Below are 19279 nucleotides of genomic sequence, written 5' to 3'. Positions count from 1 at the left end.
GGGAGGGAGTTTAAAATATTTCAGTATTTGGGAAAGTGGTGCCTAATTTGGAGCCCTACTGGTATAAATTTATTTGAACTTTGGGATTTAATTGAAACCATTCACACAAGAATTTCTGTAGCACTGAATGAGCTGGGGAAATGGATTGATAAGTCCCAGGGTTGTATACAATTATTATAATAATTATTATTATTACTAGCATTAATTACTGTACATTTTTAATTAATTATAACTCATTTATTGCATGTCTCCGGAGTGAGTACTTTACAAACATTGTCTCATTTCGCTTAACCCTACAGTAATCTTATCAGCCAGGCACTTCCATGACCAGTTCTCTGCTGTGGTAGCAGGGAGGACACTAAGGCTTAGGAAATTTAACTAGTGTGCCTGGGGTCCCAGATAACACCTGGCAGAGTTGGGAATAGGATGCACCTTGGCCTGGCTCCCAAGCACTGTCTATTATGTCATACTGCTTCCCTAAACCTCAATTCTTAGAGGCATTATTTTCCCACTGGAAAGCCAGAAAAGGTAGCAATACCATCTCCAGGAAAGGGCTTTTTGTTTTAAATATTAACACCATTCTTGGATATGACCTTTCTGTAATATTATTCCTGCCTTTGCAGTCTTAGCCTCAAATCTCAAAAGAACCAATATTCCCATCTCTACTTTCTCATCACTCATTCTTTCCTTTCTTAACCTGCTCGAATCTGTGTTCTGCGTTTAGCATTTTATTGAAACCATTCTTGAGAAGTGACCTCCTATTGGCCAACTCCAGTGACATTTTCTCTGGGAAGAAATCATTGCTTCCTTCTGTTTATACCTGCTGCTGCCTCCTTTTCTTCCCGCTCCTCTCTCCGGAATCCCTTGCAGTATGACTTTGACCCCTACCACTTGAATGAAATGGCTTCCACAGGATCATCAGTGGTTCCACACAGACGAGTTCATGGCCTCTGCTGCTGCCTCATCATTCTCTTTTTGTCTGCGGCACTGAAACTGCAAACCTTCCTCCCAGGGAAATTCTCATTCCTTGGTTTTGCTCCCACTGGCCGATTCAGGCTCCCCTCTGGCCTCTCTGATAATACTGTCTCTTTACCCTGTTTTCACTGCTTTTCCTCCTGCTGGTCCTCAGTCTTCTCTTCTGCACCCCTCACAAATTCTCACTCTAATAATGATGCCACCAAAATCGCCACCTGCCATGCTAACTTCTCAGGTTAAGCCCTAGTCCCTCATTTCCAGCTGCTTCTGACTTTTTCCACCAGGAGATCTCATTGCAACCCTGACCTCAGAGGTTTTCAAATGAAACTCATCGACTTCCTCCAACTTGCCTCTCTGCTGGTGCTCTTGGTATACAGCTAGAACCCTCAGGGTCTTCAGGAATCTTGGACGTACGTTTCTCTTACATTTCTTCAGCCAATCAGCTGCTTACTCAGTCCTATTGTTTTAGTTTCCTTAATTCTGTTCACATCCACCCCTCTTTCCCATCCCATCTCTTACCTAAGCAATTGCCATATTCACCCTTGTGCAAACTCCTCTGCTCAGTCTACTCTGATCAGAGTTAAGAGTCATATCATTCTATATCATTCTATTCAAAACCCTTAAACAGTTCCTGTGACCTGTTGAAAAAAATCCTAAATTCCGACTCTCAAAAATGTCCATACTCTTTTCCCAGCCTTTCTTCTTCCCATCAGTTGTCTCATTCTCCCTATATTCTAGCTGAACTTGCATGAGCACCCCTTTCTGCCCTTCTGCCTTTGTTTATGTTGTACCTCCTTTTTTTCTTTCTCCACATGCCCAAACCGTACTTGCCCTTCAAAGCCATGTACAAATCTCTTCACTTCTGTGATGCCCCCTGTCACTTCCCCAGATGTGAGTGAATACTCTCTCCACTGAAATCCCATGGCGCTGTGCCCTACCTCTTGTGGGGACGTGCCCATTTTGCCAACTCCATAATATTACCAGAAAGGGAGCTCGTTAGAGACAGAGTTTTTGTCCTCTTCACTTCGTGTTCTAAACACCTGGCGTAGGCCTCTTCCTGCCCACAGGCTATGTCCTCTAAGTGTAGGATGAAAGTTAATTGTGCCTTATAGTCATGACAGTAATTTAAAGCAGTGAATCAAGATTTGAATATTTTTTCTGACTCCACTAACAACAGAGAATGGGCTCCCATGGGCATTTACTCCTTTCTCTGAGTACTCACTCATTTTTAGTGTGTGTTGTATTTATGTATGGACAAGTCTCATCTCCCTGACCACCTGAGAGCTCTTGAAATAGAAGATCTGGTATTTGTCAAATATCCAACACATAGTAGGTGTTCATATTTGTTATGAATAAACAAGCTATTTTCAAAAAGCTAATAAATACAGAAGAACATTGAATCACTTTACAAAATAATAGTTTGATCAGTGAGGTGAGTTCTGAGTGAGTCTAAGAAATACGTTTGAAGTGTCCTTGGGCTGACAGATGGATTTTAAAACTAAGGAATAAAATGCAGATCAAGAAACATTTTTGATGTTGCTCAGACTCTGTATTTGGAAAACAGACCAAAGGGTCTCAGCTGACCCCTACATATATGGTTTTTGCCAGCATGTAGACACATCGTTTGGTATCCTGTGCTTTCCTATTTTTTGCCTGTGAAAGGTTGGTAGGGGGCAGGCAAGTACCCCACTGAGTTTTCCTCTTCCTTCCCACAGGTAGAGCCATAATCTATTCCAGATGTGAGTGTAGTGTATTCAGTCTAAAGAGTAGAAACAATTTCAAAGGGACAGTTCCAACCTGCTAGTAAAATTCAGAGGAGAAAAGAGACTGTTGGTGTTTTCTACTTAACAAAGCCGATTATGGAATCAGAGACTGCTGATCCATCGTCAATAGAGAATGTTCCAGTTGGTTTTCTCACAGTGAGCATGCATATACCAAGCAGCCTTCCCATCTGAGCGATAGTTGGACAGGGCTATGGGTGCAATCAAGGAGCCCTGGTGGTGCAGTGGTTAAGCAAAAGGTCAGTGGTTCAAACCCATCAGCTGCTTCCCCTAGGGAGAAAGATGTGGCAGTCTGCTTTCGTAAAGATTACAGCCTTGGAAACCCCATGGAGCATTTCTGTTCTGTCCTATACAGTTGTTATAAGGTGCTATGAGTTGGAATCGACTGGACACCAACGGGTATGGGTGCAGTCTGTAGACACAGAAAAGGTGGAAATGTGAGGCCTCTCTCATACCTGTCTCCTGCTCAAAACTGTCCAGTGGCTACATCCTCCCCCTTCACAATGAATTGCTTCAGAATAAATTCCAAACCCAGCATGGAAGGCTATCATCTGGGCCCCATATTTCATCTGTGATCATTCATCGCTGCTTCTTCCCTGCCGCATACAAGCCATGCTAAAGGCCCTGCTACTCTCACACCTCTAGGCCTTGCTATCCTTGCTGCTTGGGAACACCCTTCTTCACTTGTTTTTGTCCTTCCCCCCCCCCCCATCATTCCATTCACTTGGCTAACTCCTCCTCATCCTTGAAGACATGAAACTTAACCTCCAGCAGAAGACCTCCCCTTTCGTTCCCACAGATCCATGGGCTCACTTTGATCATAGTACTAGTCATACTCTGTAGTAACTGTCTGTCTTTCCATGTTCTCCAAGACCATCAGCGTCTAGAAGACAGGGGCCATCTTTTTACTTTTTGCAGATTACCTGGCACACCATAGGCACTCACATGTGTTTTTTCAGTAAATAAATCTAGACTTAAGTGTTGGCGTCCGCAGCGTCACACACCAACCACTGATGTTCAACAGACCAAGACATGTAGACCTACCATGGGGAGAAAGCAGGGCTGCTTCTCAGTACAGGCCCTAAAGTTTCTCAAATTGAGTGTTCAGTGAACACTCCCAGGAGGTAAAGCTGGGCTAGCTGAGCCAGAAGCTTCCAAGGAGCTTAGATGCCCTCATCAGTTATGAAATAAACTGCAAGCTGAGAAGTTTGTGACAAAATCCCTCACAGGTGGTATGGAAAACCAATCAACCAGTACATATGTACTGTGATTCAGGTGGTGAGAAGTGCTATCAAGAGAAAGAAAACAAGATGAGGGGTAGAAAAGCACAGGGCTGCAGTGTCAGGGTGGTTGTGGTGGGCATGGTCAATGATGGGGACCACACCCATATATTGGACACCAAATGCTCAAGGCTGGAGGCAAATTAAAAAATAAAATGAAAAAGGAAATAGGCTTTAGAATGGTTGGCAGGAAAGCCTCCAAAGTCTAGGAGTTAAATTTGATTTGACAGGCTTTTTTTAACAAGTTGATTTATGACCATTCTGTGTGCATTGCTAACAAAATAGGGGTGAATTATTGAGTCTGTGGTATTACAGTAAGTCCCGGGTTAAGAACATCCGACTTATGGACAGCTCATATTTAAGAATGGACTGCCATAAATCCTATTGTATTAAAAATCTGAGTTAAGTACAGTGGCTCGTAATAACAACTAACGGACGCACTACTCTGTGACACTCATGAAAACATCGCGTGGCTTCAGCAGTTGGTCATCGCAAAGTTGGATTTTAAGTTGGATCATGTTGTCTTTAACACTGTGTTGAGTGTAACTTCATTTGGCTTAAATTTTCCTCGTACTTACCTTTGTAACCATGCCTCCGAAGCATAAATCTGATGCAAGTGCTGGTGATGCATCAAAGAAAAGGAAAACGATTGCAATTGAAAATAAAGTGGAAATAATAAAGTGATCGGAAAGAGGTGAAACGTCATTGGAAAAGCGTTAGGCTGCAGTCGGTCAGTGGAACAATTTTATAGGATGAAGTGAGAAGAATGGAGCATGTAAAAGGCTCTGCTCCGATGAAAGCCATAATTATTATTAAGCAATGCAGTGGTTTAGTTATTAAAATGGAAAGGCTATTAATAATTTGGTCAGACGCTAAAAATCAACATAACATGTCTGTTAGCCTTACTTTAGTCAAGAAGAGGCTCGAAGCCTTTTCAGTGATTTAAAAGCTGCACGTGCAAAAAGTGAAGGTGATTGTGATGAAGAATTTAGCTGCTTGTATTCAGGTCGAGCCCTGGGTTTGAGATGAATCTAGGTTCCTTAATTGATCCCCTCCCCACTGCAGCCATCTCCACCTACAAAATCAGATGGCAGATTATTGCCAGAAGTAACAATTCAGTTGACTTTGCTCAGAATCAGTCAGTCAAAACCTAGGTGACCTAGCACCTACCATGTACGTGGAGCTGGGCTGAACGTTACATATGTTTATAGCAGTGTGAGAACTGCCCAATCCACTTGATTCTGCAGGCCAGTTCAGAACACCAAATTATTTCATATTTAGAAAATACTCCATAAACACTAAAAGGCAATTTATAATATGGTGCAAAATTATATGATGTAGATTTTAATTGCTGTGGAACCGAAGTCCTTATGACCACTTCCTATGTGCTAGGTCCTGTACTTCACACACCAGGTCTCGTGTAATCTCCCCAGCACTCTGTGAAGTTACTAATGTTATCTTCTCTGCTTTACAAATGAGGAAACAAAAGGTCTGTCTAGTTGAGAGTCTCCACAGGGCTATGAGGAGGCTTACAAGCATGCTCTGGGTAGCTGAAAAGTGGCCTGTTTTCCAGGTGCTCCCTCAGTTTCCCCATCTGTAAAATGGGAAGTAATAATTCCTATTTCAAAAATTCATGGTGAAGATCAACAAGAGATTGTAGAAAGCACCTGGCACAGTTGATAGACACAGAACCAGCCAAGACAGTGAAGGTGAACCTGAATCCCACTGCCTGCACTCCTCCTACTTACCCCCACACCTGAACCCAGCATCACTGGGCAATAATATTCCTGAGGGTGAGTTTGGAGCAGGGCTCTGAACTGATTTAGGTTCAAACCCCTGCTGAGAATTGGCATTTCTAATTGCAGTATTAGGCAGTGCTAATACCGCTTGTTAGGAACCAATTCTGAGAACCACTAGTAGAGCAGTGATTCTCAAAATTTATTACACATAAGAATCACCTGGGCATCTTGTTAAACTGTAGATTCTGATTCAGTACATCTGGAGTGGAAAGGCAAATTCTCAGTAGGGGTTCGAACTGGAACAAACTGGTTGGAAGCCCTGGTTTGGAGTAGGTAGAAGACCTGTCCTACTGCTTTAATGGTTATTAAAAATACCACTTAACCCAGAGCCAGGTTTTCTTAGGCTACATGGGAATAGGTAAAAAGAAAAGAAAAAAGGGTAAGAAACCCACTGAGTTTGTTGGTCCGTAGACTCCTGCTTGGGGACAATTTTAGAAAAGCTCTGTGCTTTGAAGTGTGGCTGCTCATTCCTGCTCTTTGTCACCCATTGCCTTTCACACCTGATTTCCATATTGTCACTTAGAGTTCTGCATGTATCTAAATATATATGCTTATACCCAGATGTGTTCTTTCCTCCTGATTATCTAATCTTTTCAAAAATCTTCATAATTGTTTCCTGTCTAGACTCTGGCAGCACTGTTCATAGCAAGCTCTACATTACGACAGACTGCTTGAAGTCAGTAGGCATCTTCCCTCCTATCAGGTCTTGAGGAAGCACTGTAGCCTTGCCCATGGCCTGTGAGCTCTAAATACCATCTGAGGTTGCTAGCAAGCTCAGTATGGTTAAGGCCAAGTCATTTATATCTAGAGGTTTTTGTACTTTGCAGTATTTGTTGGATTTTCAGTGTGGTAGAGACATCTATACGATCTAAACGAACAGCAGGAAACGTTGCTTCCTCATCACACAATTCAAGAGTCACAGGTGAATTATACATTTGGTATTGTAAGAGCCTCTCAGTTAACAGTGGCAGATGCCACCTAGAGTTTCCTCCTCACCCCCCAAAATTAGAAAAAGCCTCCTTCACGACACATTCATTTATCTCCCTACAAATTTCCAGCCTGTTTCAGTGTGTTTTTAAGAACACACACTTTGAGTTACAAATACCATTTAGTGCAGAAGGAATACCTCCAATGTTTGCTAATGATTCTGGCAGAAAATGAACAGATTTTCTAAACTGGGGCATTCAGGCGCCCCAGGTTGTGTTCATGTTTCTCCGTCAACTGGCTGGGTGTCATGAAGCTATCTCTGCTTTTCTGAATCACCGCAAGTCCGTGTGCAAAGTGAATAGTCTGTACACTACAGATCTGGGATGAGGGATGAGAGTGCATTCCTGATGGAAGAAATTGGTAAAACATTTTATACACTGAGAATGTAGTGCTAAATATTGAAAGTACTCCATGAATACCTTCCTGTTGATTGCAGAGGGGTCTATTTTCTTGGCCTTGGGAATTGACTATAGAAGAGTCATAGTTCCTTTAAATACATGGTATCTGTTACACCTGTGCATTTCACAAACATTGTGCCTACCAGTGGGTACAAAAAAGGAAGGAAACCAAGTTGTATATAGAAACATCTATGATGTACCCCAGATATCTGGAAACCATCTGTTTCAGGATTTTAACTTAACAGCTGATTTACAGTCAAAACCACAAATGGTTTTGGTTTCTTGGGATGGTCATGGATTCTGAATTTCATTGCATTTAAATTCTCAATATTCCAGAAGCCATTGTCCAGGTAGTTAAAAAGACCCAGCTTATTTTAGTAAAAGTGAGTCAGTGTTTGAATGGGAAGGCTCTATTAACCTCAGTGACCAAAGTGAGAGTGACATTAGGTTAATTGGATTCTCCCTTTAAATCTGGGTTTTCTAGATTCCTTTTTCAGTTTGAACTATTTTTGGGTCTTTGTAAAATGTGTTTTGAGCATCTATTTTGGGCCAGGTCCTGTGCTAAGTTCCAGGGAATAAAAAAATCTTTAAAAAGTAGATAAGATAGATACTACTTCCAAAGAATTCATAATCTGGTAGGGGTTAAATAAATTAATGTCAATGCATCATGATAGGTGCTGGTTGGAGAACCCAGAGGGAGAATTGAAAAAGTATACTAAAAAGATCAAATGAGTAGATCACAGAGTAAGAGCTTTTAGGGGGTTGAACCAACAGAGCTTTTTGTCTCATTGAATGTATAGGATGAAAGAGAGTAATGACTCAAGGATTTATTCTGATTTGGGTGACTGAGTGGATGGTGATGCCATTGGAAGAAAATACAGAGAGACAAATGAACTTGTCCCCAAATATGGGACCTAGTGAACTGAAAGTCCAGCAGTCCTCTTGTCTTAGGTCAGACCTGCCTGAATTTCCCCAAAACAGAGAGGGTGAGGACATGAAGCTTCACACAGAATAAGGCCTTTGAGATGAATTTAGTGATGAAGGGACAGTAAATCTCAAAAAGAGAAGATTGCCCATTTTTTGTTGTGTTTTTGTCGTTTCGAAGACTTTTGTTTTGTTTCTCATCTATTCCCTGATCATATTTCAAGGTTTGTTTTTACTCATCAGAATGACAGGAAATTTTCAGTGTGTGTTTCCTTCAAGTTTGGCCTCAACCTTATTTTCAGGATTAAGCGTTTGTTTTTCTGTTTGCCTCCTTGACAACCAGGCCCAGAATTCCTATATATAGTCATCCAGCGTTCATTGTCCCCCTGGCCATTGTATCATAATCTTGTGCATCCAGGCCAGAGACTCCACTGATGATAGAAGACAAGGAGGTGCCAGAGTCCTTGGCCTGGAGATTTTCAAGGCATAATCAAAAGAAGGAAATAAAGCAACGTGGCTGCCTCTAGAGATTTATGTTCCCCCTTAGACACTATCCAGAGGGATTTGAAATGGTTTGTGTTCTAAAGCTTAGTTTCTAGTACAATTTTCTCTTGGACTGGCCCATAGATAGAGAACATTTCTGAGGATCCTCAAAGGAAATGCTTGGAAAGTTGCGTTGGCGATTTGTAGCTGCTGCTGTTCTTCTGGATGCCAAATTCTGCTGTGTTAATGGCCTTAAGTGAACAACAGGTATCTTGAGGAAAAAAGAGAGTTTCAATAGAGTTACAAAGGAGTTCAAGTAGAACCTAAGACATCTTTTTAAATAAGGAGACTTCTGGAGTCTGAATCATCTTCTTATCTCTATGCTATATATTGTTTTAGTAAATAAAAAATAAATAAAATTCTGTTTATATAAATCGTGTGTGTGCGTGTGTGTGTGTGTTTATCCCTGGAAATAAGAAAGTTGGCCACAAATTCAATCCTGCAAACCTTTTCCTGACTACTTTTCTTTATGAAAATTGCGTGTGAGTGTGGCTGTAAAGGTCTGTAAGGCATTGTTCTATCAATCTAAAATGTAAGCTTCACAAGGGCTGAGATCCTTGCTGTTTTTTTTCACTGATGTATCCCAAGAGCTTAGAAGTGCTTGGCACGTAGACAGCTCTCAGTAAATATTTTCTGAATTAATATAAAATGGGGGACAAACTTAGAGTAGAAACTCTCTCGCTTCATATAATCAAGACCTGGAGTTTCTCAGTCATATTTGAAAGTTTCTTAATGCAGGAAATCCTTTTTTAAATGCCTTAAGCTTTTTATTTTAACTTAAAATGTAAATACATTCATTCGCCAGTACAGTGATGTAGGGCCAAGACTATGGATTTGAGTCTGAGTCCTTTGATTGGAATTCCCCATTTTCTCTGTTGCCTAAACCACCCTCACATATTATTGCATTGTGTGCTACCTCCAGTTTTAGTCTCTTTTAAATGAAATGAGAGCTTAGACATCTATAAACAGTCTTGGAGCAGAGTCCTTCTAGATTTTCTCCTTAATATTTTATAGTTGGTCTGGCCAAAACATAATTTAACAGTAAGTTTTTTTTTAGCAACTTGACTTTATCAAGTCTTTTGAAGACATTTAATGTAGCTTTCATAGAAATAACACTTTTTGCATTCATACTTCATCATTTTATATCATATTAATTATTGCATAAACACAGTAACAAATACAACTGGTACAAAGAAGTTCGGGAGCAAATAAAACTTATTCTTGATAGCATTAACTCAACTGCTGGAAGCAAAAATGGATGAACCTGCTAGACAATGGCCTACCAGCCCAAAACAGCACTGAAAACACCACTGGTGCCATGGGTGTTCTTCCATCAGGAGGTTTGAAAGTCAGATGCATTGATCTGGCAAGTGTGTTAGTTAGTGGAGGTTGCTTAAGATAACTTGTAAGTGTAATGTTATGCGTAATGAGATTGGGGCAAGAATCACAATGTGTATGTGTTGGGAAAGCACAGAGTTGAGAAAAATCTTAACAGAGGATGCAACATTTCAGCTGAGTTTCAAAGGATGGGTCAGAATTTGCCAGGCAAAAAGTCGAGGAAGAACATTAAATAGCCCTGAAATACAAGGAATGTGCAAAGAATTGGGAACTAGGTAGAAGTGAGGCTGGAGACATGGGTTGAGCCCAGTTGGTGAAGACCTTTATGTACCGAGCTAAGGAATAAAGCCTTTATCCTTGAGCAATAGGGCATAATCACACGTGATACATATCCTATGCATATGATGTATATGTTGGCTGAACTAGAAGAGAAAGGTTTTAGAGGAAAGAAGACTAGGTAGAAGGCTATTAGAGTTGCCCATGTGGGATACAAGGACCTGGATGAACAATGGGACAGGAAGGGAAGGCAGAGACTGAAGAGGAAAATGAATGAATTTGAGGAAGATTGGAGGTGGGTCATAAGATATGTATCTAAGATTTGGTGCCTGGTTAAATGTACTGCCAGTTGAAAGGGAGAAGTCTGACATTTTGAAGAACGAGTCTCACAGTTTGAGCTTGAACAAAGTGGTGGGCCATTCATCAACATCCAGACTGTAAAAGGAGATGTATGGGGAAAGACGATAACCAGTTTTCAGCATGTTGGGTTTGAGGAATTGTCAGACACAGCTTGGACAGTGTTTTCAGCTGTAGATGAAGACTCAGATCATCTCCAAGCTCAGTGGACTCTCCACTGCAGCAGAAATCTCTATCTTGTCATTAGAGTCCTGGGTCACTATCATATACAGGTAGTCCCCAACTTATGACAGGGTTCCGTCCCCATAACTCTCATGTAAGTCAGCTCTGACGTAAATCAAATACCTCTTTTTTTTTTAGTTTTCATTATTGTTGACTTTTATTATTAGTATCTTTATAAATTCAATCTTTATTTGTCTTTGGGGGTTGGCATGAAGATGCTAAATCAGCAGATTACGTGCTGCAACATTGTACGTAGTACATATTACTAACAAATGTACAAAAAAAAACAGACGGTCATAAGTGCGGTTCGTCATAACTCGAATATGTCGTAAGTCAGGGACTATCTGCACACAAAAATACATAGACTATTTTTGCCCTTTGCCTAAGTTTCTTGGCAGTTGTGTAATAGAAGTTGCATGCCATTCCAAAAGTTTCCTGGTCATTAACTAAATTGTCTCTAGCCTCCTCTCTTATCATCGCTAGTATGCCTTTCTCAAATTTTTTTTTTTAATAATCTATTGACTAGAAATAATGGACTGTATCTTCAGCTTATTTGGATCACTCCCCCACATACTTTGGGCATTTTTAATATTTGTGGTTAAATTATCCACAGATGATATTCTGTTTCTGGTTGCTTATACTATAAACCTGTAGTTGCTGCATAGCCTGCTTTTCTGAAGAAAATAACAGTCCATCCATTATTTTGAACTTTACTTTGTCTTAAAACTTCAAGATTTTAAATTCTTCCTTATGCAATCCACCCTCTCCTCTGATGTACACATATTTATGTTCAGACTCTTCCTGATCTTTATTTCTCTTCCCTGTGGGAATTAAGTCACATTTTTTTCCTTTGTCTTAATAATATGTTGTTTAATTTCTATTTAATGTTCCCAAAATGTATGAATGTGTTGAATTGAACATTCGTGTATCTCCATGTCTAGTGTCGATTTCATTAATTAACACACTAATTAATACTGTTGTTGTGTGCTGCCAAGTCAATTCCAACTCATAGTGACCCTATAGGACAGGGTAGAACTGCCCCGTAGGGTTTCCTAGGCTGTAATCTTTATGGGAGCAGATCGCTAGTTCTTTTCTCTGGGCTCTGTTGACATCCCCCTTCCATCTCCCTCTTCCCACATCCCATCAGTCACAAAGTGCAGCTGATTTTCTCTTTTCCCCTGGCTCTTCCTAGATGCCCGTATTTTCTTTCTTTTTGCATTATATCATAATCAATTATTTACATGTGTGTCTAAGATAGTGAGTTGCTTGAGGGCAGGGATCAGTCTTACTGTCCCAGAACACTCTCTCCCACTTACTTAGATACTCAGTGAATATTTGCTGAATGAATGGTTGTAATTTAATAATTTGCCCCTGGCATCGCTAAAATTTCTTGCCTAAAATTCTTTGTCTTTTATTTTCTCCTGGTACTTGATTCACACTGACCAAAGAGCCTGCCCCCAAGTCTGCACAGTTATAATTAAATGTGGTTGCTGGCACCAAGGTGCTTCTCCCTTTTCATCTTCACTTGCACCCTCTATGCGGAGCTGCAGAAAACTGAGAATTGATCCTCCTGTATGGCTTCCTCTTTGTATCACTCAGAGTGCATAAAGGGGACTGTCCTCTGCGGCTCCCACAATTTACTGCCCAATTGATTCTTACTCTTCCTTGTGTCTTCCTTAATCTTCTAATAGTTAAACTCCCCCGTTACTGCTCATTTGTTCTCTTTGCCTCTTTTATTCCTTCAATCAATGGAGTAAGTTTGCTAGACATGGAGAAGGCTTATATTTCCATAACAGTCGACTGCTCTACTCTCTTGCCTAATGGATCCTAGAAAGCGCCCCTCATGTCTTCTTTGACTTTGAATTCTCAGAATCTCTGTACACGGCCTGGCACTAAGAGGGTGTTGACCAAATGTTTGTGGAATCCAAACTGTTTAAGGTTCAAGAAAGCCTCCCTCTGTCGTGCTGATGATTCTTCCAGAGTTTTCTTTTTTGCCACTTGCCTTTATAAAATCAAATTTCCTGTGATTGTTTCTGCACTGGCTAATTTCTGGAGGGAAAAAAATAAAAACCTCAAACTGATACTCACGTGGCCTTGGCTGGTTCTCTGAAGAGCTGGCATTAGCAAGAGGTTTCCCATTTCTCCAAGAGCTTGAATGAGTGAGAGGGTAGGAGGTCCCATCTGAAACTCAGCCTTTTCCCCTGGTTTGAAATCCTGAACTGTTCAAGAGCCACCTAAAAGCACCCATCTCCCATTTGCATTTATGTACTTTTCTTTTCCCCAGTCAAATCCCACCTGAGGAATTTTATTTTTTTTAGGGCATCTAAAGAAAGCGTGACATTTGGGCAGACAGATTTCCAGTGCTGGGTATCTGCAGTGCTTATCTGTATAGTGTGCTTGTAGAAAGGTCCCCTGTGTGGTCCTTTTTTAAAAAAAAATTTTGAAATTTTGGATATTCATTTTCTTTCCCACAAATCTTGGCTTTATTATTTTTTCCCATGTGCTCTGAAATGCTTATGTTAATGTTTTCTTTCTTAGTTAAATGTTATTTTCTATCATAACCGTGTCAACCTTTCTGCCACCTGCTGGCTCTCTTCCCTGTTGTGTGTTTTTTGCTAATGGAACACTGCTGTTATTTCTCATTGCTCTGACTTGTATCATGGGACTGCCATGGGATACTGATACGTAATAGACAAGACTCAGAAGTTAGCACCAGTGGGATCTTTGTTCAAATTCTGACGTTGTGAGCAGCCATTCTCAGCCTCAGCTACCCCATCAGTAAAATTGGAATGAGAATCTGTACTTGACACAGTCACCATGAGGTTGAATTGAGCTAATGTAATTCTAAACCCATGCCTATATGCACTATGACCATCCATGCTAAAGTTCCACTTTGATCCTGGTTTTACAAAATGTAATTCTGTTACTACAGGTAGTTTACTGAATGGATAGCTATATATAATTTTCATGTATTTATAATTACAATTGGAAACCCTGGTGGCGTAGTGGTTGTAAGTGCTGTGGCTGCTAACCAAAAGCTCGGCAGTACAAATCCACCAGGCGCTCCTTGGAGACTCTGTGGGGCAATTCTGTTCTGCACTATAGGATTGCTGTGAGTCAGAATCGACTCGACAGCAATGGGTTTTTTTTTTTTTTAATAATTATGATTATAAATTATAATTTAACTTCTAAAACTTTCCATGTAAATAAAGTCACAGATCAGAGGATTAAACTCTTGTCTCAGACTGCATGTCTCAGGGTTAGGTTAGAAATGTATGGTTATGCTCAGCCATGCCCTGTCTTTGAAGGTGGACCAACCTAGTCTTTTCTGTAGATTCCACTGGCCATACAGGTCATAAAGATGTAACTGTGTGGCCACAGTTGAGTGCAGGGTTTCCCAGTGGATTCTCATCGCTGTACTGTAGTCCCTGTATCCTTCCCCCCATCTCCCTCTGTGCCCAGAAGTCTCGCTCTCCAAGCTCAGGGTGTTTTTATTTTCCTTAAGCTCAGAATAAAAGAGAACAGTCTTGATGATCTTTAACTTATGTGACATGTCCTTCACTGCTAACAATCTGTTTGTCATTCTAACCTGGGCACAAACGACCCTCTTCTTGCACTTCAGGCTGTGCTTCATGAACAAACTGGAGTTTTATGTAGCTTAGCAAGTGGGCTTTTTTAAGATCGGTGAAAGCATACATGCTCACGTCTTTGTCACTTTAGTGCCCAGAGTGCTAAAATCGTACATTATTCACAAACTCCAAGTGAGAGAGAGAGAGTGTGTGTGTCTTGGCGCCAGAGAGGAAAGTAAAGCTCTAAAAAGACCCAAAAAGTTGTATTCTGGGCATTATTACAGATATACCGCAAGTAGTAGAATTTGCTTATTTTTGTAAGTAAACCTGCCCATCTAATTTTAAGCAGGAAAATAGGAATGTATAACACGGATCCACACAGCCGCTCTTTTTGCATTGCCATTCAAGAAGGCGATGAGCCTCCCTTTCTTGGAATGCTTCCCCACGACTTCTTGCATTTTCTATTTCTTCAAGTTTCATATCATATATAAATACTGCAGTCAAAATCTAGAATTTATTTTATGAGGTAGATGAAATAATGTGCAATAGGCCCTAGAGACAAGAAAGATGTGTTAAGTAAAAGGAGACCCCATTCCGTTGTAGGGATCTGCTTAAGAGGTCTAGTGAGTGTGTTGGGTATAGGGGTGTGGGAAGGGCAGGGGGAGATTAATTCACCTGGCTTATCATCTGAGTGGGAGCCATTTATTTCTTTATAGCTTTGCTGTAAAGAGATTGAAGCTGTCAGTTGCCTGGTGTCTGTGACAATTACCAGCATCCATACTAACTGTACCTGGGAGACCCGCTGAGGTTTGTGCTATGTCATGGTGGGAACTGCAGCCGCTTATCGAGAAGTGGATGAGTCCTTAGGACATTTGTTTGTGTCTCTGGGTAGATCTGTGGGTCCTGAACAGGTCATAAGCAGCAGGACCTGACTCTGGCCTTGTTAGAGAATTTCTGCCCTGCGGAGCTCAGAGCACAAACCAGGACCAACTATGGAGAGGCCAGAGACTTTTCAGGGCAACCTCAGGGCAGCATTTCAGCTGTGCTCAGGACCATGTTAACAAGAAAGGTGGAGTGTGTTTTGTGCTTCACCGGGCATGCGTTTTAAGCAGAAACTGGTCGTGAGGGCTTAATTAGAAAACATCTTGAACAATCCATGAAATGGTAAACAAACCTGCTATTGAAAGAAAGAATGAGAAGTTGACAGTCGAGTTATTGTGATCCTGAGTGGGTTCATCTGCTAGGGTAGAAGAATAAAGAAAGAGGAGATAAAAGAACCGGGTAAAATGAATTCAGTTGTGTCATTCCTTTCTTCCTTTGTCTTCCGTTTACACCTGGTAATGAACCCTTGGAGGGTTGGAGATATTGAAGTTTCCTTTTGTTTTATTTTTGTGTATGGCAGGTTTGTTTACAATTTCCAAAGGGATTTTTCCCCCCCCCTCAATCTTGAGGAGTATGAATTGAGGAGGGGAGGAGGAGAACAAGAAGGGAAGGTATTTTAGTATTTTGAAGACAGAAGATGGCCCCACAGTAAGGGAGGCTGCTCTGCTTTTGTTTTTCTTTTCGAAGAGGCTGCCGGGATGGATGGTACTCATTTCATCAAATACGGGTTTTACAGAATTCCTCCATGTCGTGCCTCAGGGAATCATGCTTTGGAAAATTAAGTGTCCATCAAATCAGGAGGAGGCTTGTACAGTTTCTATCCCCTTACCTCCCACCCCCTGCTTTTTGAAAGGCTTAAGAAAAGAGCCCTTTGTTTTCTTTTCAAGGAAAGTTCCACTGAAATTCATCTGCGAGGTATTCATGGGCTTCATTTGTGTCATTCATAGGCAGCGGTAGGTTGTGCAGGACAATGTTGAATTCCTGACCTCAGCCTTCAGAGTGGTGTGTTGGGAAAACCTCAACCTTCAGAGCTGTGTGTTGGGAAAAGGTTCTTTTTACTTCCTTTTTTTTTTTTTTTTAAATCTAAAGAAGAAACTCTGAGATTTCCCCTCCTCCCATCTAGATCAGATTTCTCCATCACATGCCATGGAAGCTTCTCAGGATTAAGATTTGTGCCTGTCTCATTTCTGACATTTTACTCCAAATTGCAAACTTTAAAATACCTTTCAGGGAAACTTGTTTAGAATTGCATTTTAATGGGACTTATGAATAAATCTCCATCTTAATGCTGACTAAGCTTTAAACATTCATTCCAGGGACACACTATTGGATTTTTATTTTTTAAAATTTAAATCACTCGACAGTGAAGGCATAAAACATTTTTATATTTGTGAGTGCCATGTGCTTCAGCATTTCTGTTAAAGACCGAATTTTTTTTTTTTCATCGCCTTGAATAATTCTGAGCTGCAGAAGAGGAGATATTGCATCATCTACTTTCCTTTCTTGTGTAGACTCCTGTGTACATTATGTAGGTTTGTTTATCTCACCGACAAGGACGGGTATTCTGTGGCAGCCTGTTGCCACGGTGCAATTTCCTTTAAAAAACAGTTTACTTTCTTCCTTCTCTTTGAAACCTTTAACCTCAGAATTTTATTTTTAAATGCTGTGAGTCCTCAAAGTCAGATTAAAGAAGTGACACTTCCTCCCTACCTGCATTTCCCCAGATCTGTGTGGTAGAATGTAAACTAAGATGAAAGAAGGAATCATACTTTTCCCTTTAAAAAAAATACTCAAAACTACTGTCGGGGGTTTTCAAGCATCAAACCTCTACTGTGTTCTGTGCACCCAGTGTCATTGTCCCTATCTCTCCACAGACTCGTCATACTCAGAGCCCCCAGATGTTCAGCAGCAGTTGAACCACTACCAGTCAGCTGCCCTGGCAAGGAACAACAGCCGTGTGAGCCCTGTGCCTCTTTCTGGGGCCACTGCTGGCACTGAGCAGAAAACTGAAGTCGTTCTTCACTGCGAATTCTGTGAATTCTCCTCTGGCTACATCCAGAGTATCAGACGCCATTACCGGGACAAACATGGCGGGAAGAAGCTCTTCAAGTGCAAAGATTGCTCCTTTTACACAGGCTTTAAGTAAGTGGACATGAAGCACAGATAGTTAAATGGTTAAAATATGACTAAATGGCTAAAATGGTAAGTTTTGTATGTTTTTTTACCACAATGAAAAAATAAAATAAGCAACCAATATGGCTGCCCCCTGCCTGTGCCCTAGCCGCCATGTTTCCCCACCCTCTCCTACCTGGAGCTAAGGGGAAGTCCTGCCCATGGATATGGATGTTAGGTCCAGGCTTCAGAAAAGGGGGCTAGTTTCAGAAGACTGCTTTGGGACTGGGGAAAGGATGAAAGAATAAAGAGCTATATCAGAACAAATGAGTTTAAAAATCAGAGCAAAATGGCACCCAAGCAGTGTGAAAGTGAGGTGAAGGATTTCCCTGGCCCAGTGCATGGAGTAGTGAGTATTTCACCCTGACAGAACCCAGAACCTACCTGCATTAGTTTTCACTTTGCAAAAAGAGTATGTTCTTGGAAGTAATGTCATAGTCAAATCTTAGCAATAGTGACTTTTCCTACTACCTTTGTAAAAAATTCTTGTTTCTTAAGATCATAGTATTTCAAGATAACCAGAGAGTCAAGATCCTGGCACTGGGAAGATTGGACTTGAGCAATCATATAGAGAGTTTAGAAAAAGATAATCCAAAGTCACTTGTGTTTCTGTGTATTATAGAATTGGTGAGCTTAAAGAATGGATTATTCCTATTTAATCCAAACATCTTCTCCTGTGGTTTAGTTTCATCTTGTGAGATACCATTTAGCTTAGTGGTTAAGAGCATAGTCTGGAGCCTGACTGCTTGGATTTGAGTCCCATCTTTGCCATGTACTGGCTGTGTGACCTTGGAAAAGTCACTAAGCCTCTCTGTGTCTGTTTCCTTAGCTGTAAAATAAGGGTAATAATAGTACCTACCTTATAGGGCTCTTGTGAGGAGTAAATGAACCAGTGTATCTGAAGTGCTTAGAATAGTGCCTGGCATAAAGCAAGCACTATTAAGCATTACAGTATTAGTAGATATAAAGCTATCATTCTCTGCTTTTATTGCAATCAAAACCTGACCCTTAGGCTTCTTCAGTACACACAGAGAAACTTTCGAAAGTAGACTATATGTCCAAAGGAAAAGATAAATTGGAAGAACAAGTCTTTTTTCCACCAGCATCTTAGTTGCCAGGGATTTGGTGAAAAATGTGTTATATCTCTGATTACCAGTTTGGTTCTGTTATTTTCGCCCAGTTATCTTTCAAATAAATATGTATGTGACCTTAGATTTGAGTGAAGGCTAAAGGACCCAGAAAACGAGGGTCCACTGACAGATGTACATGGTTCTCCAGAGAGAAGCACTTCGGTTAATAAGGGGTCCTTGCCCATTAACACTTGGTTTCATCCATTTTTATGAGACATTTAAGGCTTTGTAAATTCTCAGATTTTGAAAAGGATGGAGAGGGAGGCAACAGTGCCATTCCACTCTCAAGCTGGTACAACAGCTCTGAGTTTAGTTTACCTAATCATCAACCATCAAGTCCTCCTAAGCAATTTGTCCTCTCTGCTTTCTCTTACCTGTGAAGAATCATATGGGCAGTAGTTGGTAATTCAGCCTCACTTTAAAATAGTCCCTCACCTTCCAAGCATGATGAGAAATATTTCCTCTAAGGAGCCCTGGTGGTGCAGTGGTTAAGTGTTTAAGCGCTCGGCTGCTAACTGAAAGCTTGGCGGGAAAAAGATGTGGCAGTCTGCTTCTGTAAAAATTATAGCCTTGGAAACCCTGTGGGGCAGTTCTACTTTATCTTGTAGGGTTGCTATGAGTCATAACTGACTCGATGGCAACAGGT

General features: G+C 40.9%; 1 protein-coding gene across 1 annotated transcript in view; it reads left to right on the top strand.

Annotated features, from left to right (window-relative positions):
- Window positions 1–19279, top strand: part of ZNF462 (zinc finger protein 462) — a 97149-nt gene that overhangs the window by 45901 nt on the left and 31969 nt on the right. The window contains exon 7 of the mRNA XM_023727419.1: window positions 17206–17473. Within this exon, the coding sequence (XP_023583187.1) occupies window positions 17206–17473 (268 nt within the window). The remainder of the gene's footprint in view (window positions 1–17205; window positions 17474–19279) is intronic.

Source organism: Trichechus manatus, unplaced genomic scaffold, assembly GCF_000243295.1.
Source record: "Trichechus manatus latirostris isolate Lorelei unplaced genomic scaffold, TriManLat1.0 scaffold00016, whole genome shotgun sequence".
NCBI lineage: Eukaryota > Metazoa > Chordata > Mammalia > Sirenia > Trichechidae > Trichechus > Trichechus manatus.
This window is presented reverse-complemented; position numbering and strand designations above follow the sequence as displayed.